Source organism: Martes martes, assembly GCF_963455335.1.
Source record: "Martes martes genome assembly, chromosome: 11".
NCBI lineage: Eukaryota > Metazoa > Chordata > Mammalia > Carnivora > Mustelidae > Martes > Martes martes.
In genome coordinates, this window is record NC_137899.1 from 103,130,667 (window position 1) to 103,156,939 (window position 26,273).

The following is a 26,273-nucleotide window of genomic DNA, read 5'->3' on the forward strand; positions in this document are numbered from 1 at the left end:
TCCCTGCGAGGCCCCCCAGCGTGGCTCCTGGGAAGCTGGGGGCAGGCGCTGGTGGCCCCGCGGGACGCCAGCAAAGGCATCTCTGGGGAGGCCGGGTCAGGAGGTGGCAGCGTGTTGCTCAGAGGAAATGCGGTCTTTCCTCCCCTTACATGGCGAGGGGGAGGGAGCGCCTCTCATGTCAGAGCTGCCACCAGCGCGTGACACCGGGCCTTCCTGCTCTGCGGAGCTGCCGGAACATGGAGCCTCTCCATGTCACAGGGCGCCCGCGTCCATGCAGATGGGTCCAGGCAACATCTGTGACCTTGAGCTTCTCTTTCCCTGGTGTTCGCTGGCAGCCGCCGGCCTGGCTTCCAGACGTTTGGGAAGTCGAGCCCGGGCTGGTGTTAGGGCGCCGGTACCTGAGCTCCTCCGGGCGCTCTTGGCCGTGAGCCCGAGGGCCACCGTGGGGCTGCGGTTTCCTGGAAAAGATGATCTTTCAGGAGCTGTTTCTCAGATGGAGAACACGTCCCTTTTAAAAGCTCAATAAACAGGCAGCGCACTTTTAGGGACAAGATCACAGCAGCGAGATGGGAGGAAAACCGGGAGAGGGCGGAGGGCCACGAAACCGGGGTCAGGTCAGAGAGACAGCGGTCAAGTGTCCCCAGCACAAGGAACGCAACGGGCCCGAAACACACCTGCCGCCTTCGGGAGCACGTGACCAGAGGAAGGGTGTCTGCCTGGCGACCGGAGGGAGGACAGGAGGGGCCCGGGTGGGGACGCAGAGGAAGGGCCCGCACCTCGGCAGAGCTGAGGTCTTTCTGCAAAGCCGTCGGACTGTGTGCGATTCCCCGCCCCGGGAGCCGCGGGCTCCCGCCGGACCAGCGGCAGGGCCTCGGCCTTGCTGCGTGAGCTCGGGTCCCCGCTCAGCGCCCCCGCCGCCCCGCCGCCCCCGCCGAGCGCGAGCTCACCTTCCGCGCGGTCAGGGTCCCGGCGCTCCGGTGACCGATCGCCAGCGATCCAGGACGAGGTCAGGGAAAAGGCCGCAGCGGGGTGGGGGGCCGCCTGGCGACCTGGCGCAGACCGCGAGCGCTCGGCCCCACCGAAGCGCCAGACTCGCGAATGGGAGATGCTGCAGAATATTCTTAAAACCTTTTTGTCAGAGAAGTGCTTTGAGAGTTTCTGTAAAACCACACGGTATAAAAGCCTGTTATTTTAGGGTGTTCATGAAGCACAAGCTAAAAACTGGTTTTAGAAACTGTGAGGGGGATTCTGAGCTATTTTAATTCTTAGCAATCCCCTTCAATGTCAAATACATCCAATACGACAGGAATCGAGTCTGTATCACAGAGTAAGTCTGAAAAAGGCCGCCCCAAAAAACCCCAGAAGACTCAATTTAACAAACAAAAAGAGACTTTAAACAAGGAAACGGGGCACCTTGGCAAACACCCTTCAGGAGAAACCCAAGTTCCCATCCTTGTTCAGCAGCAGGGAACAGTCTCTCCATCTGGAAGGAGCCTCGAACTTACACGTCAACTTATCTGAATCGAGAGAGACCCGAGCTGATGACCTCACACGCCGGGAGCCGGAGGCTGAGCCCCGCGCTGGAGCTCCAGCCAGACAGTGGGCAGGGCCGACACACATCCAGGCGCTTGTATAGATGTAAAATATTTTATTTGTAAATGGTGATCTTCTAAATCTGTGTCCACAAATTCCAAAACCCATAACACTCTGTATACTTCAAAAAATTCAATTTTTGCCAACATTAGGTACTATTATACAGAACAGAAAACAAAAACCCGGTAAGACAAATACTGGTAAGATGTCAGAATATTGTACAAGAGAAGAAAAATATTCAAGAAACAAATTTCATACAGCTATTTATCAAGAGAAAAATATATACAATTGATTTATTCTGTAAGATAAAAATACATCATGCCATATACATTACAAGTTCAGAACTGCGTCACTGATATACCAACAGTTTACAGCCCACTTGAATTGTGCACACAAAAACTTCATTTATACTTAGTCTGTGAAGTGTCAGTACCAGAATTTTAAGTACAAAATAAAAAGCTAACCTGGTTCAAAATGCTGATTAAGTTTCTACAAGCAAACACAAAACAGTGTGTTTTTTTAATTAAAGAAATGTAAACAAACAGTTCATACAAACACATTTTAAAATTACATCTTCCGAAATCCTATTGTTGGGGTCCTGCAGGAGCAGGCATGACCACAACGCTCCTTTTTTTTTTTTTCCTTTTCAAATTTTTGTGTTGAACAGAAGGCTAGAATTAGGCTGGAGTCCTGCTACATGATCTAGTATGTTTACATGATTCTCTGTAGCTCGAAACAAAGTTCTAGTCAAAACTACGTCCGCTGAAGAAAAGTTCAGCCTCCATTTGGGTGTATTTTTAAGCATTATTCACAGTTATCACAAATTGTAAGCACAAAAAAACCTGACTGAAGAAGTAGGGATGCAACAATATAATATGAAAAAGTTAGTTTAAATTACCAAAACAGCTATAAAAGTCGTAGTCGTAGCCTATACTCCGTTCTATCAGAAGGTGTATAAAACAATTGAGTACTAATAGACCGTAGTTTCCAAAAAACCCCAAATGCTCTAGGCTGAAATTTTGGTTATTACATAATTATAACGGCGTATTTAAGAACACAAAATTATACTGTGACATCCCTAGGAACATCTTATAAGCACCCGAGCTGCTGCAGAGCCTGGTAGCATTTGGTCAATACTATTTTTATACTGTATTTTTTTCTCAAAATATTTACATATTTGTACAAAGTAACAGGGCCTGTTAGTTCTGCAGGTAACAGCAGCAGCTTGGCTTTCTTCTAACTTTTATTTAAAAATAGCTTCATTCACTTATTCAATAATAAATACAAAAAGTTTCTCTTATTTTACAGAAATCAAAAACTACAATAAACTGACTCATGGAATCAAGTATTTAAATGTATTTTAGTGCAAGTTATTACCCCTTAGCTCTATCCCTAAGGAAGTCATTTCAGTACATTCCTTGTTCAGTGGTGTCTACTTTATTTTAAAAAATCTTTAAGTTAGAGGGCCTGCCCCTGTTTCAGATAAGGCCGTGGCCAGCACTTCGGGCGTCCCGTCTCCCTTTCGCTGGTGATCTCAGTCTGTACATTCATAGGAAGCCCCCACCCCGGGGCAGGGCAGCCAGCGGCTCTTCGCCCCAGTCAAAGTGTCTCCTCAGTGAGACGCAAAAACACAAAACAAAACAAAACCCACCCACAGAAAGGAGGAGGAAAGAAAGAAGAAGAAACAAAAGTGCTGGACTGCTCTGTGGTCCTGGTCCGGCCCGGAGGGCCGAGGGAATCAGAACTCCCAGAGGCGAGTTTCAGAAAGTCATAAAACAGAAAACAAAATCTCTTTCCGTCTGCGAAATTCCAATGGTGTGTTGAATCGCTTCTTCCTAGGGACAAGCCGCCCGCCGACCGCGAGGCCACTCAGTTCATCCACTTCCGGCAGTTCACGGCCCCGCAGTGACACGGAATCTTGTGCTGGTCGTCTTCGAAGTCAAACTTATAGTCATAGCAAAGCTGCCCACGGCAAAGACACAGCGTGAGAGGGGCTGGGGGGGGGGGTCGGGGTCCTGCCTCATCTGCCCGATGTCAGGACCAGCAGCACAGTGGACCTAGCAGAGGACCCCGCGCCGACGGGGACAGAGGCCCTCCTCGCTCACCAGGGGACAGGCACGTCAGGGGACAACGCCCTCGGGCCGCGCCACATCTGGGGATGGGACCGGCTGGAGAGAGCCGCGCTCCCACACCCCCTCGCGGGCCCCCGCGACCTCATCTGCCGGGCGGGGCGCACACCTGGGGGAGGGACGACCCCCCGCCCCCGCCAGCGGACAGCTTTGCGTCCCCTGCCTCGCTTACAAGAACGTTTCGGAAAGTCTACTTAGGGTCCTCGAGTCACCACATCTCGGAGCAGCTGCTGCCGCGGCCACCGAGGGTCCGCGCGCCTCCCCCCGCAGGCCCGCCCTCCCGGACGCGCCTCGCACTTCCCCAGGTCCCTCCGACCCCAACGTCCTAGCGAGGCCCGGTGCGGAAAGACGTCCGTTCTGCGCGGCAAGGGAAGACGCCGGCGCTCACCGGGCGGCTCCCCCCGCTACCCAACCCCGTGGCGCCTGCCGCTGGGCACTCGTGGGGCTCTGCAGGGAGTCGCCGCCGTTTCCTGTAAAGGCAGCGGCGGCTCGGGGAGGCCAAGCGACCCGCTCAAGAATACTCAGGCGGGACCGGGAAGGAAGGACCCGGAGCTCAGGGGTCTCCGTCCGTCCCAACACCCGTGGTGGTCGCCAGCACCATGCTGGGTTCTCAAATAGTTAAAAAAGCATTTAAATACTTTAAAAAAATATTTTAAAAAGGGATTTCCAAAAAGATGACCAAAAAAGTACAAGAAATCATTGCATAGCTCTGTTCCAAAGGGCCGGGGGGGTTCCAACAAAGACTCTCCGGCCCCTCATCCCCTGCCCCAGGAGAGGCTCTTACAGAAACCCACACTGCTCAGCGGCACCTAGAGCACCTCGAAATGTGTGCTAATCACATCTGTGGAAAACTAATTCGGGGAATGTAAATAAGTGGTCTAAACCAGGAATAACCTTAACAGGTGAAAGTCATCCATGAGCCCAGAGAAACAATCATCAAGTTCAGCCTCCAGCATTTTAAAGAAGAGAAACAATTGTACCAAGAGAGCCAAACTGTTTGAAACTCTGTTGAGAAAGTCTGTAAGCTTGTGCCGTGAGCTGAGTGTGCAAACAGGCAACCCAGAGCCCTGTGCTGCCCCAGATGGGCCGCCTACAGCCCTCCGGGGCCTCAGGTGAGCGTCACATTCCCGGGGACCACAGAGCCTACAATCCCGGGACAGTCTCCACACATCAGTGGGATGACAGGCAGAATCTTTAAAGAGAGGGATCCTGTCGGTCTGTAACCAAGGGGTCTAGCAGGAGCCTGAGGACACAGGAAAGTGATGCCCTGTGGGTGCATGGGGATGTGTGGAGTTTGGGGAGCACAGAGGGAGGGAAGTGGGGGGAGCTGGTAGTCCACACTTCCAATGCTGCCACGAGGAGGAAGGCGACCCTTGAGTGTCCCGGGTGAAGTGACAGGGTGGCACCCTCTGACCCACCACAGGGAACTTTTTCTAGCGCGGAAGCCCTGGACAAGCCCCGGGCCAGCCGACTGCGCCAGGCAGCGCACTGCACGGGGGGTATGAGTGGAGCACCCGGGATCCCGCACGCTTACCTCTTCTCCTTTCTGGATCCTCCGGTTGGAGCTGATGATGATTTTGTGTCCCCTCTCAAAAGTCACCACTTCAGCCACACAATTGGGAGCACACGAATGGTTGATGTATCTGCAAGCCATTTCAGAAAACCATTTATTACAAAACAGCTGGAAGAAACTTTACGAACATTCAGCTCACAGGGAAAACTTTCTCCTAATTACGTTTCTACCTGCCTGCTCATAGAACAAGAACACACACACAATTTCAAATGAAAATTATCTTCGAAGCTTATCTGCTCTGCATTTTTACTCATGGAGGCCGCTGTGGGCGCGTGGACCCGCCGGGCAGAACTTCCTCGACCAGCTTCCCGCTGCCTCACCTGGCAGGCCCTCCTGTGAGTGTCGCATCGATCACGTGGTCATTATCCATGCGGAACATGTACACGCCACGGTTCTGAAAAAGAAAAGTCAGAAATTCCTCCACGTGCAAGTTCAGAGCCGGAAGACTCAGCCAGAAGTGAACGGAGACGCAGCCTGTGCTGTGGGTGTCACACAACCACATCAGGGGACATGTATGCACACGGTGTGAATGGAAATCCAATGGATCAGGAGGCTGCTTGGAACACCAGGCTCATTAGTCTAAGCTGTCTCTATGTGAACAGTAACACTGACTAGACAGAGTGAGAATGATGGAGAAAACAAGGAAAACACAAGAATATCCCGATGTTAAGTAAAAAAAATCTTAAAAAAAAAAAAAAATTCTTTAAAAAAAAAAAAAAAGGAGAGGGACGCCTGGGTGGCTCACTTGGTTAAGCGTCTGCCTTTGGCTCAGGTCACGATCCCCGGATCCTAGGATCGAGTCCCGCATCGGGCTCCCTGCTCAGGGGGGAGCCTGCTTCTCCCTCTGCCCCTCGCCATGCCTGTGCTCTCTCGCACACACACGCCTCTCTCTCAAACTCAAAAAAATATCCAGATGTGGCTTCCGTTCAAAACTGAGCCTCCCAAGGACAGTGCAACTTGGCCTCGTTTCCAGCTTTTCGACGGCAAAGGGACAGAAGAGGACTGGCTCTTACCTGAGACTCATACAGCTTCTCTTTCCTGTTTGCAACTTCATTTCGAATGATGGTGCCGATGTACTCGATGACCATGGTGTGCTTCTCGATGTCCCTGGCAGCATACAGGCCCAGCCCCTGTGGAGAAAAGAAATAAAAAATGGAAAAAAAGAGTGTGTGTATGTACTTTAAAAATCACTTTGATTTCTTGGACAACAAACCTGACTCCCTTTCATACAAAGGCCACAGCAAAAGCCACACTGCAGAACTCACCTAAACTCAAAGGGTCTTTTTTATTGAATATACTATCACCTGAAACAATCTTAACACTTAAAGTCATGCCATTACTATCTTGCTTTGTGTCTTTTACTAAATTCTGAAGGCATATTTACAAAGCAGCACCACTGACCGGCTACCGCATCCTGTTAGGACATCTTATCTTCCATGAAATTCATGTAGAGATCCCACCATCTAAACAGGCCAACGGCTAATAGCTATTACAGGCTATTAGCTTCTGGTATTTACTTTATCCCATTATTGTTTCTTTTTCTTTTCAAGATTTTATATATTTGACAGAGAGAAAGAGCGAGAGAGATATCACCAGTAGGCAGAGAGGCAGGCAGAGAGAGAGAGAAGGAGGAGGAAGCAGGCTCCCCGCTGAGCAGAGGGCCCGATGTGGGGCTCCATCCCAGGACCCTGAGATCATGACCCGAGCCGAAGGCAGAGGCTTAACCCACTGAGCCACCCAGGCGCCCCCATTACTATTTCTAAAAGGATAAGAAAGGACAGTAAACTTAATAAGAAGCTGGGCTAACCATGAGGGACTATTAATACTGTAGTCAGGTTTCGGATTTGGCCAGGCGTTCCTAGAAGCCAGGGCAAAAGGAGAACCAGGAGAAGTTACTCTGCTTTAATTACCAGGAAAGCTGGAAAGAAATACAGTTCTTCAGACGGGCAACTTTCTCCCCTCAAGTTTCAAGGCCGCAGAGAAAGGCACAGGAATCTGAACCAGTGAGAACTGCCACAGGTGTCTCATTTGGCAGTGCGTCCTGTCTGGCTCGTAATAAATCATATACTATGTGTACCTTTTTAAGTTTTTAGCATTACAAATTCTGGAAAAATATGGACTATTTCCTTGCACATCTGATACTTTCTTGTCCCACCCAGCTTCTGCCTTCTCAACTCCAGCTGGCTGGGAGACCGCAGTAACCAAGTAGGGAAGAGTGTGTGCTCACCGGGAAGTCCCCACCGTGGGGCACACGGTACCATGGGCCCATCTCAGAGACTTTGGTGTGTGAACTGAATTATCTTCTGGGAAAAGAAATTTTATGCAATATATCTGTTCAATTCCAGACATAACTGAGGTGAACGAACCAAAATACACAAAAAAGCAGTACATATAGAGATCAGTATAGTTTGATATAAGAACAGACAAGATCATGGGGTGCCTGCGTGGCTCAGTGGGTTAAGCCTCTGCCTTCGGTTCAGGTCATTATCCCAGGGTCCTGGAATCGAGCCCCGCATCGGGCTCTCTGCTCAGCGGGGAGCTTACTTCCCCCTCTCTCTCTGCCTGCCTCTCTGTCTACTCGTGATCTCTGTCAAATAAATAAAATCTTCAAAAAAAAAAAAAGAACAGACAAGATCAGTGGAAAAGAATGGAGAATGCAAGGCGATCCATGCATGCGTGAAAATTTAACGTGCACTACTTACACAGCAGTACAGTGGTGTCATCACTCAGTGCAATACGGAAGGGTTATTAAATGGGGCTTCAACTAGTTACTCAATGGAACAGAATAGTCTTAAAACACTTAAAATTTCTGAAATCTGGAAATCCAAGAGACTACAAATACAATAAAATCTACTGTCTTAACCAAGACTAGAAGCTATTAGAAAATTATGTACGTTCGACTATGCAAAAATTCACTTTCATAAGAAAAAAGGTATCAGACTTCCTCGTAGGCACAGGGTGTGTCGTGGGGAGTATATCTCCCCGCCAAGTTGTCATGAACTGGAAAACAGACAAAGGAGGATACGTAATTCCCAGAAGAGCCGATCCGAGCGGCAAGCCTGAAACGCGGCTCATTCGTCAGCGGTCAGAAACCGCAGGAAGGACGCAGGACCAGGCGGGCGGAAATGTGAAAGGGCAGCAGCACAACGAATGGGAAAGGAGAGGCAGCCTCCCAAATGCAGGAGGAGAGGAGCTATGATAGCCTTTCTGGCAAAGCAACAAGGTCTGCGAACACGCAAAGTACACACATCCCTCTGTGAGATCAGCGGCGGGCAGACTCTGCTTCGTTACAGTTCCTCAACGTCCGGGAACGTCACGCAGATGCCGAGGAGAACGAAAGAACGAAGCGGAGGCACCAGGCGGCTCTAGAGGGTTCTCTGAGGGTCAGTGAGCACAGAAGCCTGCAGCACAGTCCATGCGAGCGGCTCCGCGGGAACATGCGTGCACAGACGAGGCTGCGCGGTCAGGACAGTGGCACGACACACTGACCACGGGGCCTGAGAAATCAGTGAAATGACAGTAAGGGAGTAAAAGTGATGCAGAAACAGGAACGGTAACAAGAGAACGAGCTGCTTGGGAACATATAAAATGGAAGAGGAGCCGATGCGGCAGATGAGAAAGAGACACCCCCCGGAGCGGCCACCGGACCCCCCCGGAGCTGGAGAGGCTGCATTTTTTTTTTTTAAAGATTTTATTTATTTGACAGACAGAGATCACAAGGAGGCAGAGAGGCAGACAGAGAGAGAGGGGGAAGCAGGCTCCCCGCCGAGCAGAGAGCCTGATGCGGGGCTCGATCCCAGGACCCTGAGATCGTGACCCGAGCTGAAGACAGAGGCTTTAACCCACTGAGCCACCCAGGTGCCCAGAGGCTGCATTCTTGACCCAACAGCAGAAAGAAAAGACGCCGTATCTGTGACGTAAAAAACATGGTACCAGATGAGAAGATCAGAGCAGAAAGAGCTCTTAGATGACTTTTTTTTAACACAAAAGAAAGCTCCGCAGATACAGCAGAAGCCCAAGAACAAGGACAAGGGAACCAGCACCAGACGGGGGGGGTAGGGGGGGGTGGGGACTGGTGGAGGCGCAAGTTCCCGTCCGTGTTCGCACTGGTCCTCTGGGGGCCCCACCGCAGGGGCCGGACCGAAAGCCATGCCTTAGCAGGTCCCAGTGATGCCGCAGCTAGCCTGGGTCTGCCGTGTGACAGCCCAGACCTCATGGGTCCAAATCTGTCTACAGGTTCAAAAAGAAAGAAACCGAGGTAGGAACTTGCAGAAGAATCAACACAGAAACATTTCTCAGACCAAAGACCCCAGTGCTCCAGGCTGAAAAGGGTCATCGAGTAAGGAAAGCAACAAAAAAGAAAATAACCCAAACTTCAGCACATTTTTCGTAAAATGTCCAACTATTAAGACTAACAAGAAGATCCTACAGTCTTCCCAAGAGGAGAAAATGTTCCCAAGAAAGGAACAAGAATCCGAATGAGTATGGACAATGGAACGTAGATCCAGATTTTTATTGTGAAGGGATCCCAGGGGGTGTTGAGTGGGGCTGGGGAGGCGGGGGCAGCCCACCAGCGGTGCTCACGGGCACAACGGCAGGTGGAAACGGGGGGCAGAGACAGAGCGTGGACTTGAGAGCGCTCTTCGGGGGGGGGGGGGTGGGCAACAGAACTCGAGGGTGCCCTGGATCTGGGCAAACTGGGGCCAAGTACACAACTCGTGGATGGGGAAACACTCAGGATAACTGGGCTCAGGGACCGAGACATCTGGCAAAGTGAGCTCTGTGCCCCCATCCTAGGACATCCAAAGGGAGATGCGGAACAGACTCAGATCCGCGGCTCAGCGCAAACGGACTGTGGATGTAAACTTAATGCTGAGCCCACAGATGACCCGTCAGGTCCTCCACACACTCTACACACCAGAAAACACAGTGCTCCCGTGAGAAGACGGCTTCCGGAAGAGAACCCCACACTGCAGTTTCATTTCAAAGTAGTTTTCAAAGTTTCATTCGTATTTCTCACAAGAATCTGAAATAGCTCTAGTGAGCGCTCCCCAAACCCAGGGAGCGCAGAACACCGTGCTCCCGGCCGCCCACGAGCCCCCATCAAGACACGGAGACGCGGAGTCCAGTCTTCCCACTGGGAGAGGAGAAGCCCCCAGAGTCGTATTCAGTCGCTGGTGCCACCAACTGACAAGACGGGACCGGATGTCACAGACGTGATGCTAACCCTCCGCCGCGTGAAGTCCTCCGAAGTCCAGACGCCAGCACCCCCGAGGGCCAGACCCTGGCCCGGCCTCGCCCCCCGAGCGCAGCGGCCCCTCACCTGGATGCGGGAGCGGGCCAGATAGACGTTGGACTTCCACTCGGTCTTCATCTTGCGGTACTGCGAGGACTTGGAGTGCACGAACTGCTTGCTGTAGGGCGCGTTCAGCTCGCCCGTGACCGTGCTCTGGAAGGACTTGGAAGTGCTGGTGCTGTTCAGGGTGTGAGGCCTGCGCGCAGTGGCACGTCAACAGGAAAAAATGAAAGGAAAACTGAAGACATCTCCGAATAAGGCCCAAAGCCGAGCGGATTCAAATTCTCACTGACAGGAACATACATGGAAAGCCGCCTAGCAGAGCCGCACGGCGAGTTCTCTGACGCGGTGGGCGCAGACGCAGCCAGAGACGGCAGGGTTTGTAAGCAGCAGACAGATCAAGCACAGAGACCACTAATACGCCTGGAAACCCTGGGCTGTACTATGTGAAGTTAAAACAAAATACCTTAACACAAACCTCTTGACATGGGCACTCATTTTAGGTTCGGATCGGGCGCAGCCTGTGGGGTTCACGGCGAGGGGGAGCTCCATGAGAGGATTGCGGCCGTACCGGAAGGCGTAGTTCTCACACGCCTCCACCCCCGGGAGCTGAAAAGGAGCGAAACAGACACAGGGTTAACTTACGTGGTCAAGACCGCGGACCATCCTGAGCCGGCCCGGGGAGGGCCCGACCTGAACTTTTGCGGAAATAACTTGTCAACATACTCCCTGCAGACAAAACGGTCTTTTAACTTATGTCACCGTAATCAGCGTGCACTCAGATCTCCTTCAACATTAACACACGGATTTCAGTTTCAAAGCAGAACTTCGTCAACCCTGGCAATTGCTCCTTGAAGAAAAAGACTAACTCGGAGAACCACCACAGGCCAACCAACACACGTGCCGGCGCCACTTTAAGATCTGATTATCCCAACCCAGTGTGTGCTGACTTACAACTTCGTTCTTTCAACTTGTGTATCTTTATTTGGAATTTAAAAGTTAAATATAGTTAAAAATCGTTCATATGGTTTCCTGTCTTGATTTCTTGCTTTTTCCAATTTGACTGCAATGAGGTTATCACACTCAGTTCCCTCAGAGTGTAGATGATAAGCTAAGGTTTACTTCTAAGATAATTTAGAATGTCAAAGGCCTCTTCTAGAATATACTTCTTGTGAAATATTTCTCTATAGACATAAAAGATACACATCATTTAGGCACGGCTCTACCAAAGGAAGGAAGCAGATCTAGAACTCAGTGGCTTTTGGGGTGCCCTCTGCTTCTCCAAAAAAACAAAAACAAAACAAACCCCACCAACCATCAATGCTTTTTTCTTGCTCAAAATAATGCCTTATAATCACACAACTTCTCAAAAGCATTGTGTGTAGACTCACTGGCAAACGTGTTCATCATCTTAATCTTACAAGACTGCAAAGAGAGGACAGAGAAGATCACGTGCTCCTGCGGCCGCTGCCCGGCCCTGCCCTGCCCTCTGCCTCGTCTGCCCCCCGAAGAGAACCTGGAGTGTGTGAGCCTCCTCAGGGAGGGAATGCTACCATGCACTGAGGTGTCCCGACGAGTCACAGATGCCTTGAGACACGAAGAGAGCCAAGCGCTACCTCAGAGTATCCTAGTACAGCCGTGTCAAAACGGTTGCACTGGGGACCGCCACCTGCAACCGCAAAGGCAGTCCCGCTGCCACACCCGGCCCGAGGCACTCACGGACTCCGCGATCCGCGCCACTGCAGACACCGTGAGCCCAAACAGGTCTTCTCCCTTCAGATACGCCGGGAAAAGCTGGAGCATTTCCGACTGTTTTCTCACGCATGCCACGGGCTCCAAAATTTTATCCCAAACACCTACATAGGGCCCAAACAGAAACAAAACAATTTAGAACACACTTGCTCTCTGCTAAACAGAAAGGAAAGCAGGACGCGGTACAAAACAGCAGAGATGGGCCAACCACTCGAAGACAGTTTCCAAGTGAAGCCTGGGGGTGGGGATCCAACCACCTTACTACCTGCTTATCAAACAGCAGTTTATTTTGAAGACTTTAAGGAATTTTAGGGAAAAGAATGTGTTACATTAAGGAAATAAACAGTGAAAGTGGAAAAGAAAGTTTAATGTAACAAATTCACGTAAGAACTTAATTCACTTTCACACTAGGCATATAACTTTATATTTTTAACTGATCAGCCCAATTAGCAGTATCTAGAAGTAGGTTTCTTTTCTCTCAGATTTAAATTAAAATAGGAAATTCATATTTCCATTGGAATTATCTTCAGGGCATTTTCATACCTTTTTAAAAAAAATAGCCAGAGTTTAAAAAAAACAATTCCCTGGGACACATCAATAAAATGACAGCCTATGGTCAGAATGAAGAGTCCAACTTCTAGCTCCAAATTTGTTCAGTCCCTGGTAATCCTCATAGAAGGCAGCACACGCCGCATGCTGTAAACACGGTCTCCTGCCTTCTGACATTAGGAGGGTCCCCGACACAAACAACAGGCAACCCTCATCTACAGTCACTGCTTTGTCACGGAGCGCTCCCACACATATTCTGATTGCGGGTGCAGAAGTCTAGCAAGTGCTGAGAAGACGGCCGAGCACAGACGGCAGGTACAGTAACACAAAGAGGCTAAGAGTTGCATTTGGGAACAAAAAATCCATGTCTGTTTTCGTACAATCTGAAACAAACGACAGAAAACGAGGAAATGCGACATAAAACGTCAGCGGCCGGCTCTGCAGGGCACACACGTGTGGGTCTTACCTTTAGGAGAGGAATCACTTAAGACCAGATCCTCGTGGCCTTGCTCCACAATCCTGATGACGAACACGGGGCGCCCGTCCTTCTCCTCGATGGAGCACAGGTAGCGACAGCGCCGGTTGGCGTAGCGGGTGCTCCAGTACAGGCGGCTGGCCTCGTAGCCCACGGGGAAGAGCGCTTTGGGAGAATGGAAGGCCTGCATCTGCTGCGGGAGCAGCTGGCCGATCGTATGGAAGATGAGGCTCCCCACGCGGAACGTGTGGTCGCGCTCCCCGCGCTGCACGATGCTGGCGATCTGTCGCACCTCGTCGCGCTGAACGTAGACCCGTCTGAAGACTGCGAAGTAACTTAACTCCTGCTCGTGAATTCCCTTTGGTTTGTGCATGGGACAAAGCATCGTTTTATCCTTAAAAAACATGCATTGTGCTTTAATGGCGCAGGTGAAGTGGTAAATGTTGGCACAGCGGAAGCGGTGACAGCCGCTGGTGGCGCCCATCTTGTGGCAGAAGACGCACTTCATCTGCAGGCCCCTCCTCAGCGCCAGCTCCACGTTTATCAGGGCCCCCGCCTGGGTCTCATAGACCTCTGTGGACCACAGCGCACAATTCAAGTGGACCCACAGGTCGAGGTCAAGGTTGAGCAGTCTTGCTGGCCCGTCGGTCAGCCCGTCACCTTCCTCGTGACAGAAGCAACACTTCCGATAGTCTTTGGGCACAGGGTCCGGTTTGAGGGAAGTGCCCAGCTTCTTCAGAAACTCATCTATTTCGTCCTCACACGGGGGTTTGAAGCTCCCCTTGGGGATGACGATGTGAATGCTCCACTTCTTCCACTTCATCCCTCGCCACTTTTTACTGATGGGCCGACAGTCTTCAAACCCGCCGTGGACGGTCCTGAGCCGTGGCTTTAACTTGACCGTTACCTTGAGCTCGTCTGGCTTTGCCTCTACTTTGGCTGCTTCAAACGCCGGAGGGAAAGTGATGGGGGGTGACGCCGGGGGAGAAGCCTCCTCCTGGAGCTGCGGGAGGCAGTGCACGTCCAGAGTGGAGATGTTGTTGCTGTACTGATGGAACGCTCTGGAAGGCGTCTCCTTCACGGGCGACTGTGGCAATGGTGGGGCAGATTCCTGCACAATGAAAGGAATAGGAGTAAGAAGAGCAGTTGGTCCCAGAGCAGGAAGCCAAGCAGCAGGGGGTCACAGGGTCTGTGCCCCGGGGTAGGGGTGGGGGCAGGGGAAGGGTCACGTGCAGCAGAGGTGGACGGCAGACACTGCAGGTGCCCACGGACACCCACAGGCTGATGAGAGCCAGGCTGTGTCAGGAGTCCTGCCCCAGGCCTTCTGGACCAAGCTGTATCTCTGGAGAATGTTCTGCTCCTAAACCTTCTCAGACACTCCTCTCTGACCATAATCAAGCCAGAAAAATCAATGCTGAAGAGAGGAGCTATCTGGTTTAATTTGTACAATGGAACGGTGCTTTCCATTGGACCAAATAAGAACTTCAGAATGTGATCTTCACTGAGCTTATCCGCACTCTGAAACCCACGTCTGTCCATCTCAGGCAGAACTAATCAGCATACATATGAGGAAAGAAGGGGGAATGGTTCCGCATCAACATGCACCATCTGTAAGCCCTCCCTGCGGCTGCCCAGCTCTGATCCGGCTGCTGGAAGCAGTGAGCAGAGAGACAAGCGCCCAGACTTTCTGGGTGCCCTCAGGTTCCCCTGTTCTCACACAACCCCTCCAACCGGGCATCTGAGAAGACACACCTCACATAAATCCAGGAGCAGGCAAGAACTGCACACCAAATTTTAAAAATATCTGGTAAAAAAGCAATTCTTCCGTATAGAAGCTGACATAGTAATTTTTTAGAAGACTGTATTTATTTATTTTGAGAGAGCACGAGCGGGGTGGGGGAGGTGGCAGAGGGAGAAGGAGACTCGCCGTGGAGCAGGGAGCCCTGCCCCAGGCCTTCTGGACCAGGCTGTATCTCTGGAGAATGTTCTGCTCCTAAACCTTCTTGGACACTCCTCTCGATCCCAGGACGCTGAGATCATGACCTGAGCCGAAGGCAGAAGACGCTTAACTGACTGAGCCACCTAGGCACCCCAACATATTTTAATTTAAAGTCTAAATCTATTTGGCATATAGCTTGATTTCATTACACTGGAGACAATCGCCTATTATAGAAGTAAGAGCAGCCTCGTCTGCAGGGAGGAAGGACTGGCAGCATTCCTGCCCAGGCAGGCCTCCTTTAACGCAAACGGTTAAAAATGTTTATCCAGGGGCGCCTGGGTGGCTCAGTGGGTTAAGCCTCTGCCTTCGGCTCAGGTCATGATCTCAGGGTCCTGGAACCGAGCCCCATATGGGGCTCTCTGCTCAGCGGGGAGCCTGCTTCCTCCTCTCTCTCTCTCTCTGCCTGCCTCTGTGTCTACTTGTGATTTGTCAAATAAATAAATAAAAATCTTAAAAAAAAAAAAAAAAACCACTGTTTATCCATCAACCACACATCGATACACTTAATTCACACAGAATCAGGTACCTCAGACCATTTCCACCGTGACATGAGCAACATGCTTTTTCCCCAAAATACAGGAGTAGACTCACAATGTGTCTGTGAACAGGTTTTCCCATCAGGATTCCCATTCCCATCGGCTTTAAGTCTTACTATTGTAATTAAGTCAAGATATTTGTAATTATTTCAGTAAAATTAAAGATAAGAGTATTGGTGTTTTATTCATAAATTCTGAACTTTCAAGACATAATTCAAGTCTATCCCCCCCCAACCCCCGTCAAATAAGCTGAATTTATCTGAAAAAGCAGCACGGGCTGCCCTTCCTCAGGTGCACAGCATCTGCCGAGATGCTACCCAGAGTCTAGGAAGCTCTTCCGTCCATCAGCATAACCCCAAACCACGGAAACCACTCATTATAAGCTGTTCCCTGATGGAGATGGTCCTCAACTTACCTTGCTTTCTGAGTTTTTTGCTTGTGTGGTTGATGCATAAAGAATGAAGCAGTTATTACTACAAAAGACGATGTCCTTCTCCATTCTATTGGAGCTTTCTCGGGAATCCTGCGAAGCAAAGAGAAACGTGTGGGAATCTCGAGCCAAAATTTCCTAAGAACACAATCTATCTATCCATTGTTGGTTTTTATGCTCTGTTAAAAGTGAAAGTAGTTCTCTATCTTAAAAGTAAAAAAGTAATTCCCTGCCAATATTTAGCATATGATTTAGCCAAAGAGAAAATAAATGTACAAAAATAAACTTTATTATCCATATTTTACTCTATTCAGACATATGGGCGTCTTATAATGTCCAATTTACCCGTCTGCTGTCACCATTCGGTTTTAAGCTAAACACGTCGAATATACACTGAGGCTCCTGGGCAGAACTAGAGTCCCGCAGAGCCACGGTAACCGGGCGGGACACCTCAGCAGAGGGACACCCTAGTACCTTGCTCACAAAGGCCAGGTCTCTGAACGACTTGCGCACGCCGCTCCCGAGGACAACCACCTTGCAGTGACAGCACCACTGCGGCCTGAGCGCCGCACTGTCTGCTCTCCCGGGACCAGAGTCCTTATATCCAGAAAGACCTAAGTGCAGAAGACTGCCGTTATAGATCCACATTAACCAGCAACACGATGCAGGTGTAAAGCTGCACTAAATCAACTCAGAACACGGCTCATTTGACATACCTGATTTTATTCTCTTTTAATAAAAATCTTATCTTTTAAGCAGTGGTTATAGGGCAGCTATTATGCACACGGCCCTGGAGCACAAAGGGACACACCTGTCCCCACGCAGCTGAAACAGTGCTCACACGCGAGGAGTAGGAGAGGACACCAATCCACCACGATATCAACATTCGCCCTATGTGCAAAGCGAGTGGGGCGGGGGCACTACCTCTGCTTGAGGGTTAAGACAATAAAAAATGTTTTATGAGAGATGGAAGAGATACACGTACAAGAGTCTTAAATGTGATCTGGAAAGTCGCCGAGGGCTAAGGAGAGTCCCAGGGCCAGGAAACAAACGTGGTCAGGCGCACTGGGGCACATCACCCACGTGGGGCGCGGAGGCGGAAGGCAGGACAGGGAAAAGGGAGTGAGGCGGGAGCACCTGGAGGCCGAGCTCGGAAGCCCGGCACGGGCGGCTCTCAGTCAGAGTTCGTGGATGAGGAGTGAGGCGCTGCCAGGTCCCGAGAGCAGCGCCAGGACTGAAACAAGAGTCCGAGGGAATGGGACGAGGCAGCGGGCAGAAGCTGGGGCGAGGCGGCAGCCCTGCCCTCGGGACTACGGCAGCAGCTCGTCCGTGGGGAGAGCAGGGCTCGTGGAGACAGTGCACAGGCCCAGCGAGAGGCAAGTGGGGGCGCAAGGCACAGAAGGAAGAGGGACACAATCGCAGATGCCGGCCTCGTGTGCACCCGGAAGAGAGGCCATCGGGGCGGCGGGCCCTCGGGGAGACGGAGGAACAAAAGCCTCGGAGGGTCAGCAGGCCGCAGGGGGAGCCGGCACGCCGTCCGTGCCTGGGTGACCCCCCGGCCACCACGGTCAAATCACACCACAGAAGACAGAGCAGCCGCAGGAAGCCCAACTACCCAGGACCACACACCAACACGCCACTACTTGTTCAAAACTGAAGTGGGATTTTATTTTTTTTAATTTTTGAAGTGAGATTTAAAAAAAAATTTTTTAAGATTTTATTTATGTGACAGAGATCACAAGTAGGCAGAGAGGGGGGAAGCAGGCTCCCCACTGAGCAGAGAGCCCCATGCAGGGCTTGATTCCTGGACCCTGAGATCATGGCCTGAGCCAAAGGCAGAGGCTTAACCCACTGAGCCACCCAGATGCCCCTTGAAGTGAGATTTTAAAGAGAATAAGCTTAACTTGTGAATGGAGAATGAATCTGAGGTTAACAAAAGGCAGACTGGCTCACCATTGCTTGTCGGAGGGAAAGGCCCATCGGGCTGCTTCAGCCGGTATGAACCGGCTAATCTGGGAGGGTTTGCAGGTCCTGGCGGTGGCCCACGAAGAAATAAATGCTGTCGACACTCCAAGCCTGGGTTTACTCTGTGGCTACCGACCAAACCCATGGATGGAACGTCTGGAGCATTACTAACCTCATAGCTGTTAGGAATTCGGACGTGAAGAAGGTCGGAAAATGCAGCCACCACGCTGCTAATGTTCTATAACACAAGTGTAAAAACCGTGTTAGCCCCGGAGGCCACAGTGAGCCACAGGCGTGGGTAAATGCTGTCTGCCAGACATGCCCAGTGCGAGCAAATCCAGCCACTTTCACTTACACTTGAGTGTCAGGGAAAAAAAAAATCATTTTAATGGGTCAGTATCCCCATCAAGCTTTCCTGAGCAGAAATCCTCATACAGGGATCCCAATTAACGTGACGCATTTGCACGAGCGTTCAAGTATTCGAGCTACGGTCGCCGCCGCAGGAGGGAGGGAAACCTAGGTCTCACTGCTGGGCAGAAATGCCTCGAGAGGACTTCGTCCGGTGCTGGGCAGAGAGCACTGTCCCCCACCCTGGGCTAAGCTGTACCGACGGCCAAAATGTCCTATCACTGGACCGTCAGTGTGGGGGCCAACATCCTCACCGAACCAAGACAGAAAAAAATTCTCAGGAATTTATTAGCATTTGATAGGGGCAGCTGCTACGTGGACATTCGCACTACTCCCGTAAAACTGAGTGTTGACCAAGTTCTTTCTCACGGCTCCATTTTCTATGTGTAGTTCTCAAGAGGTTTCTCTCTGAAGGACACACGCTTTAATAAGAACACGAGAACACGAGCTTCATTTTGCCCAGGGCTCCGGGAGAGCCATGTGACGCTCTTTCAGGGTCTCAGAAGCAGCCCGGACACCTGACCGCTCATCCTCACTCTGGGGGCTTCTGCCCGCCACGACCCTGCTGTGCACGTCTCGCTCTAAGCCGCCTGACGCCCCGTAAGACGCGGACAGTTTATACTGTTAAAAAGCAATTTCATCTTTACCTCAGCAGCCGTAGGATGCAGGGTTATTGCCACAGATATAAGACCCGATCTGGGACCGTTTGGGGATGAACCAAAAGGTGGTGTGAAAAATAAAGTGCCTGGCTCAGCTTTGATGTCATTCCTTCTCGATTCCAAACCTTAAGTGGGGGGAAAAAAGAAGGAAAGAAGGAGAGAGGGAAAGAAGGAAGGGGAAGAAGGAAAGTGGGGAGAAAGGAAAGATTATGGAGTGTTAATGGCTTTTCAAACTCAAAACATGAACGTCAGTAAACCGGCAGACTGTAATGACAAGTACTTTCGCGGAGAATGTTCTGTACCTTTCCCAGCACTGCTAGGAAGAATCGGAATAATGGGCGATGGCACGGGCTCTGGAGGCTCCTCTTTGACCAAGGACAAATCTGGGTATCTGCTCACTTCCATCCCAACCACACTCTCAGGTGAGGACGAGGGAACAAAACTGTCAGGAGTGTCCCGATCACCACCATGATCCTGTATCCTGAAAGAAGAACACAGATTACATGTCGACATGGGCAAGTCCACCACTGGGGGCTTCCTGCACCACCCAGCCCGGTCTACTAGCGGGACTAGGAGGTTCCCCTGGACAACGGCAATGATTTAAGAAGCCAAAGAACAGGTTCAGGGCCAAACAAGAAATCTCTCGGAAAAAGACCTGAGAAACACATCCAACTATGAAGCAATTTCATGAACCAACATCAAAGTGTAAAGACTTGCCAAAGAAAGAAGACGTTCAGATTACCACAGCAGAAGAAGGATGATACTCACACCTCTGGCTAGTTCCAGATCCCTGAGACTATGGAACAGTCTGCAGCCAGAAAAGGAAAGAGCCATCTCACACACCCCCAAGGGCACACCCGCAGAGCCCGCTGGGCTGCTGCTCGTAGAGGCAATGTGGGGAAAACTTTGTCATGAGAGCTTCATAGGTCTTTATTTTTCCTAATTGATCAAGTACAGTCAAAAGAAGAAGAGAATAGTCTAGCCCAAGAATCTAGAGGTTAACTAGGGTGACTGAGGTCAGGGGGCAAGTGTGGTGTCAAGCCACTGCTGTAGGGGACCCCCAAACCTGGGGTCTCCCAGCGCCCCCAAAAGGAGACACTGTTATGTGGAGAGAATCTGAGCAGTAGCATTATGAGGAGACCCAAGAGTGGCTTCGGCTGCCAGAATGGGTCCCTGTGAAACAGTAGTGCCCTACCCTAGGGTGCAATACTTGCACACAACTGCCCCCGATTCACAGATCTAGCAAGTTCCAGCAGCACGATGCAGAAGAGAGCAGGGAGACTGGATTCTAAATCTGGACAAGTAACGTCTTTTTGGCCCACAGTTGTCTCGTTGGTGGAGTAAGGGACTTAATCTACATGATGCCTCATCAAGCAGAGGGCAGTTACCCAATTAGCCAAAGGAGACTCACCTGATAAAGTACATGAGAACCTTTCCTAGACCTAACGAGGTGGGGTTTGGTTACCTACTAAGGGAAGCGGTTTCTCCCCAGTCAGAGTCTTGGGTCTAAAGAGCTAAGAGAAGGAAGTACAAAACAGGACGGGCCAGTCCTTAAATCCTCCTCCCCAAAGGCATTCTCCAGGATCTGTGACTGCTGCCCTTTGATTTCAGACACCTGCAAACATCAGCAAGTCACAATGATCTCCGAGATATTTTGCATACAGACTCCCACTGCCTTAATGTCCATTTACGTGTTGAACTTCCTGAACCATATGAGAACTGAAAAATGTACAAACTAATTACTTTTAATAGTAAGAATGTTTTATAAACTAAGTCCTGAAGAAAACCCTTCAAGTTTTCACCTCTTAAAGGTTTTTACATGTCATCCCTGCAGTCTGTCCAGACATGCTACATACATATTTTTTTAAAAATGAAATAACTAAAAAATATGCAAGAAAAAGAACTTCTACCTTAATTCTTCCTGGTTATTATGAGGAGGTGTCGGCAGGGAAGCTGGAACATCCACTGTCTTGGGGCCTTGAGCAATAGCCCTGGCCAACAAGTCATCCTGGGGTCTGAATGGCAGCTGAAATGGTTTAGGTCCTAGACTTTTGGTAACTGGAAAAGTGAAAACACAACCCAAAAGAGATTTAGTCAAAACGGATACATGGGGGAGAATGTCACGACATGACTGCCTTTTCACCATACACAGCTGGGAAAGGCACACTCCTCAAAGGTGTACGACTCAGAGCTGTACGGTCATACCTTCATGGCTCATTAATACGCCAGCTCTTCCAGCAAGTTCTTCAGTTGTCGCAAAACCATTTGCCATCTTCTGACAAGCCATAGGAGGTGGTGTAGGAGGAAGAGAGGCAGGGGGTGTTGGAGGATTACTTAAATTATTCTGCTGCAGGAGACCAAAAAATTTTAAATTATATGCTACAGAGCAAATACGCCATGACCTTGCTAAAACTTAGTTCTGTGAATTTTTAGCACATGGAAGCAAGGCTACAGAAATGTCATCAAGACGCATCTTCATTCCCAAATGAACACCAAGAAGAAAAATAAATGGACAAGGCCAGGAGGTTTTTGGTGGGAGAAATACTCAGGCTTATATGGACCAATTAGCCATTTGCTTACTCTGCCCAGCTTGAGTACTTGAAATTAAGAACCAAAGTTACATTAGTCTATTCTATACATCTCTTTTCAAATTTCATTGTTATAGCCAGTGAAAGACAGCTTTAAAATTCCACCAATAAATTGTAGAACGTTCTCAAGAACTCCATTATTCAATTCTCGTTAAGATATGCCCCAGGTCCATTAAAAGAAACAAAAAAACAAAAAACAAAAAACAAAAAAAAACTTGAGAATTTGTGGTCCTAATCCTATCATTACAACTCATAGCCTCAATATTAGAATCTGGACTGTCCAAAACCTCTGTAGGAAGCGAAAGTCTTAGCAATAACACGGAAATGGCTGACTCGTTAACAAACAGGGAGTCCCCTCCAAACACTTCTCTCTGCTTAGCATGTCATCGATTTGTCATTGTTCATTGATTGGTCCGTCTCTCAGGGATTGTTGGAATCGACCAATAATACCGTGAGAATCGAGTGTAAGGTGAAATTACAAATCTCGCAAAGATCTGGGATTTCATGAAGGTAATGAAGGTGTGTTGGAGAACAGCTGGCGTCAGAAGAGAAGGCGTTTACAAGAGTGAGGACAGGTTCTAACTGAAGAGAAAAGCCGACAATGATAATAAATGGAGCATCGCAAGAGAGTGACTTTAATGCTAAAGTAAGAAGAGAAGCCCTCCAGAAAACTGATGATACTCTCAAAAATTTTTGCAAAAAGATCATTTTACGTAAGTCAGATGTGAAGCAAAGAATGTCTAAATAAGGCTATTATAAAACGTTGCTAAAACAGTAACCCCAAAAGATAAATTTGAGTTAGTTTGGTATTTTAGTTTAAGAATTACTGTCTAGTTGTAATTATTACCTAAATCATTAGACAAAATACACTTTTCAATTTTTTTCATTTCATTTTTCAGGGAAAATTGCTAACTACATCTTTTATTCTATTTACTATGTATTTGGAATCCTTTTAAAGAGTTAATAAAGGTTATAGGAAAACAGGTATTTTCTCTACCATGGAAATACATAAGGGATGTTCTTCACTATTTGAATTCTTACCTATAAAAAATTACAAATATTTATGTTAGAAACTCTTCATCCAGTGAAATTTTCACCTTTTAGCTGAACTAATAAAGTTTAAATGAAACTTCGAAGATTAGATGGAAAAACAAGACAAGCTCGCCCAATTCTGATATGGTATCCAAAGAGGAAGCAAGGTAAAGACCTTGGCAAAGAAACATACCTTGTAGATCAACTGAGAATAGTAATCCGAAACCCCTTCAAGGGTAGCACTGCCAAAAGTTCCTAGAAGTCGGCTCCCACTATTAAATTGGCCACTGCCATAAGGAAGAAAGTGCGCAAAGTTCACTCCAATGATTGGTTCCATTAGAGGGAGCAGAGAGAGCTGCTATTAAAAAACACATTGAAGAGTAATGTACACGGTCAACAAAACAGAGCGTTTCGCAACTTTTCTAAGACCCAAGGCAACTTAGTCCAATAAGGCTTGACAAAAACAAGACTTAAAAATTTCGAGTATCAAAATGCTAGAGTAAGTAAGTGAGAGAGACCACAGAATCTCTAGGATATATTTAAAAATGAGCTTTACTCTCGTCTATCTTAAAGGGATGCTACCAGGCATCTAACAAGAAAAACATGTTCCTTATCTTTGCTCAGCAAGAATCGGGGCGTGAAGGGAGGCCAGGTACCCCCAGTGGCACTCTTAGTGGCTGTCTCCCACCTTCTGTGACAACCACAAAGGTGCAAGAACAGAGTTTACTGCGGGGAGACCGGCAGCTGCATTTCCTTGCATCCAGAGTCACAAGTAACACGGACAGTTTCTCTTGGAGCTGAGGCTGCTCCTTCCGAGCACAAGTAAATCCTGACCGTCACCTACCAATCCATCTCTTACTGCCATTTTCGGGTGCCAATAGGATATGGTGCGGTTTTGCTCGCAATCAGGAAATCTACTAGACTCCTTGTTGAGACATCATTTATCTTTATAATTACTTTACTTAGGAAATATGGTGATAAAGAGAAAATTTCAGTTTAACAGGGTTGAAAACGCATTTGACGCCTCACTTGACTTTTTAAAGGAGCTGCTCCGAGCGACTCACCTGCTTCAGGTGGGTAAAGCTGTCGGCGGTGGCGTACATCGCTTGTTTCTCCTCTTCATCCTTCTTCCTTTTCTTGGAGCGAGGTGCAGCCTTCTCCCCTGTCCTCTGAGTCCGTTTGCTTCGAGGTTTCTTGGTTTCACTTCCTCCATCTGTTTTTGGCAATTGGTTGTTGCCACATCCAAAACCACCTTGCATTGGAGCCCCCAAAGTTCGCTAATGTAATTGGAAAGGTCGAGAGGTGAGTGGACTATGCGCGCCGGGTCCTGCAGTTCACGCTCATCCAGTCCCATCCTAGGACACACCTTCCTAACGGGTACTACGAGTCGAGGAAAGGCAGTGGCCTCTTACGGTCTGTTTTCTGAATGATCATCCCCTTTTCAAACACTATTCTCAAGTACAGAAGTTGGTAAGCTGCAAAGCTTGCAGAAAGACCAGAATTCTTAATGTGGCTACTCTCCCTCTCAAAGCAAGCAGTACTTCTCAGGCAGGACCACCAGGCGCCGGTGTAGACCGGAGCTCCCTGGTCCTGCTCTCTGGAGACTGCGAGGAAGGTGTGCTCTTGGCCAGATGCCCATGAGCGCCCCTGCACCGCGGTCCTGGGGACTTCTTTTGGGTTCCCCTTAGGAATGGGTGAAATACAAGGTCTGTCCATAGCCTATGCACCTTCGCTGAGAGGAACAGCTGCCTTGGATCAGTAAAAACATACAACGCCGGTCATTCAAATTAGCTCACGGTCACAAATGTGACTGGGTAATAACGGCTCTATACTTAAAGTCCATGAGAGGGGCTACACGTATCCTAGCAAATGAGTGCCCCCCTCCTTTATTTAAGCCTTTCTCTTTACTTAATGGCTAAGAAGAAGTGAGAATAAACTAGTCCTTGAAGAGGTTCTAAAAGGTACTGCTGTCAATACCTAAAAACACGGAAATATTTTTAGGGGCCATTGTTTTCAAACGTTACAGTTATACTTTGCTAGATAGGTAACTAGAGTTGCTACATGTATTTTGATGTATTCTGCACTGAATCTTTGAGGGCTTGAAGATTACAGGTTCCGGTTTTATTCTAAATGGCTTGGACAACACATGGCAACATTTTTTTCTGTAAACAGCCCACCAGTAACATTTCAGGCTCTGCAGTCTATACAGTACCTGTCGTGACTACTCAACTCTCTGCCCGGGCAGAGCACTCAGCAGAGAACAAGTGTGGCCGTGGTCCAATGAACCTTTAAATTCACGGACACTGAACTTGAATTTCATGTAACGTTCACATGTTGTGAAATATTACTCCTTAGATTTTTTTTTCATCCATCTGAAAATGTGAAAGCCATTCTAAGCTCAAAAAGAAAGGGTAAAGGCTCAGACTACCCATCCCTGGACGAGATAACGGTTCTCAAAAAGCAGTCCCAGAGCAGCAGAAGCAGCACCACCTGGGTGGGGCGGGTCAGAGGCGCAGCTTCCCCGGCCCCACTCCAGACCTCCTGAATGAGAAACTCTAGCAGTGAGGCCCAGCGCCCTGTGTTTCAATAGGCCCTTTAGGTGATGCTGATATATTCAAATTCTGCCCCTCTCCATACTCACATGCGTAAGAATCACCGAGGCTCTTATTAAAGAACATATTCTGATTGGTAAGTCTGTGCTGGAGAATAACATTCTGCATTTCTTAAGAAGTTCCCAGGTAAGCTCAACGCTACTGATCCCCAAGGGCTGTCCTTTGAGTAGCAAGGACCTAAGAATTTCTTATTGGGTTATAAGAGATTAATAATGTAGTTGTTTATTAAGTACGTTTGGGTCAAGCACTTTAAGTGCATTGCAGACATCATCTCTAATCCTCACAATTACCATAAAAAGCAGGCATTACCACATTTCAAAGAATACTTCTAATTACAGGAGAGCACAAAGGTTAAAAAATCATCCAAATATCTGCCTGAGATAAAAAGTTAACATTTTAGGGCGCCTGGGTGGCTCAGTGGGTTGAGCCGCTGCCTTCGGCTTGGGTCATGATCTCAGGGTCCTGGGATCGAGTCCCGCATCAGGCTCTCTGCTCGGCAGGGAGCCTGCTTCCCTCTCTCTCTCTCTCTGCCTGCCTCTCTGTCTACTTGTGATCTCTGTCAAATAAATAAATAAAATCTTTAAAAAAAAAAAAAGTTAACATTTTAATGTATCTGTGTTCAGTCTGTTACCTATGCCTACATACATTGTGTTAAAACACAATGGACACACTTTGTA

At 49.0% G+C, this 26,273-nt stretch overlaps 1 protein-coding gene across 10 annotated transcripts in view; it reads right to left on the reverse strand.

Annotated features, from left to right (window-relative positions):
• Positions 1-1,632: 1,632 nt before the first annotated feature.
• KMT2C (lysine methyltransferase 2C) overlaps positions 1,633-26,273 on the reverse strand; it is a 273,727-nt gene continuing 249,086 nt past the window's right edge. For 3 of the 10 annotated variants that reach the window (XM_080818342.1, XM_080818343.1, XM_080818346.1), the window contains 17 exons: positions 24,049-24,261; positions 23,178-23,342; positions 21,570-21,711; positions 21,275-21,422; positions 19,667-19,845; positions 19,353-19,489; positions 18,286-18,535; positions 16,807-16,946; positions 16,318-16,425; positions 13,359-14,478; positions 12,311-12,447; positions 11,058-11,200; positions 10,619-10,787; positions 6,309-6,425; positions 5,616-5,689; positions 5,257-5,365; positions 1,633-3,555 (listed from right to left, as the gene is read on the reverse strand). In XM_080818342.1, coding sequence (XP_080674468.1) covers positions 3,463-3,555; positions 5,257-5,365; positions 5,616-5,689; positions 6,309-6,425; positions 10,619-10,787; positions 11,058-11,200; positions 12,311-12,447; positions 13,359-14,478; positions 16,318-16,425; positions 16,807-16,946; positions 18,286-18,535; positions 19,353-19,489; positions 19,667-19,845; positions 21,275-21,422; positions 21,570-21,711; positions 23,178-23,342; positions 24,049-24,261 — 3,444 coding nt within the window. In that variant the 3' untranslated portion in view covers positions 1,633-3,462. The remainder of the gene's footprint in view (positions 3,556-5,256; positions 5,366-5,615; positions 5,690-6,308; positions 6,426-10,618; positions 10,788-11,057; positions 11,201-12,310; positions 12,448-13,358; positions 14,479-16,317; positions 16,426-16,806; positions 16,947-18,285; positions 18,536-19,352; positions 19,490-19,666; positions 19,846-21,274; positions 21,423-21,569; positions 21,712-23,177; positions 23,343-24,048; positions 24,262-26,273) is intronic. The other 7 variants (XM_080818351.1, XM_080818349.1, XM_080818348.1 and 4 more) reach the window with 6 other exon arrangements.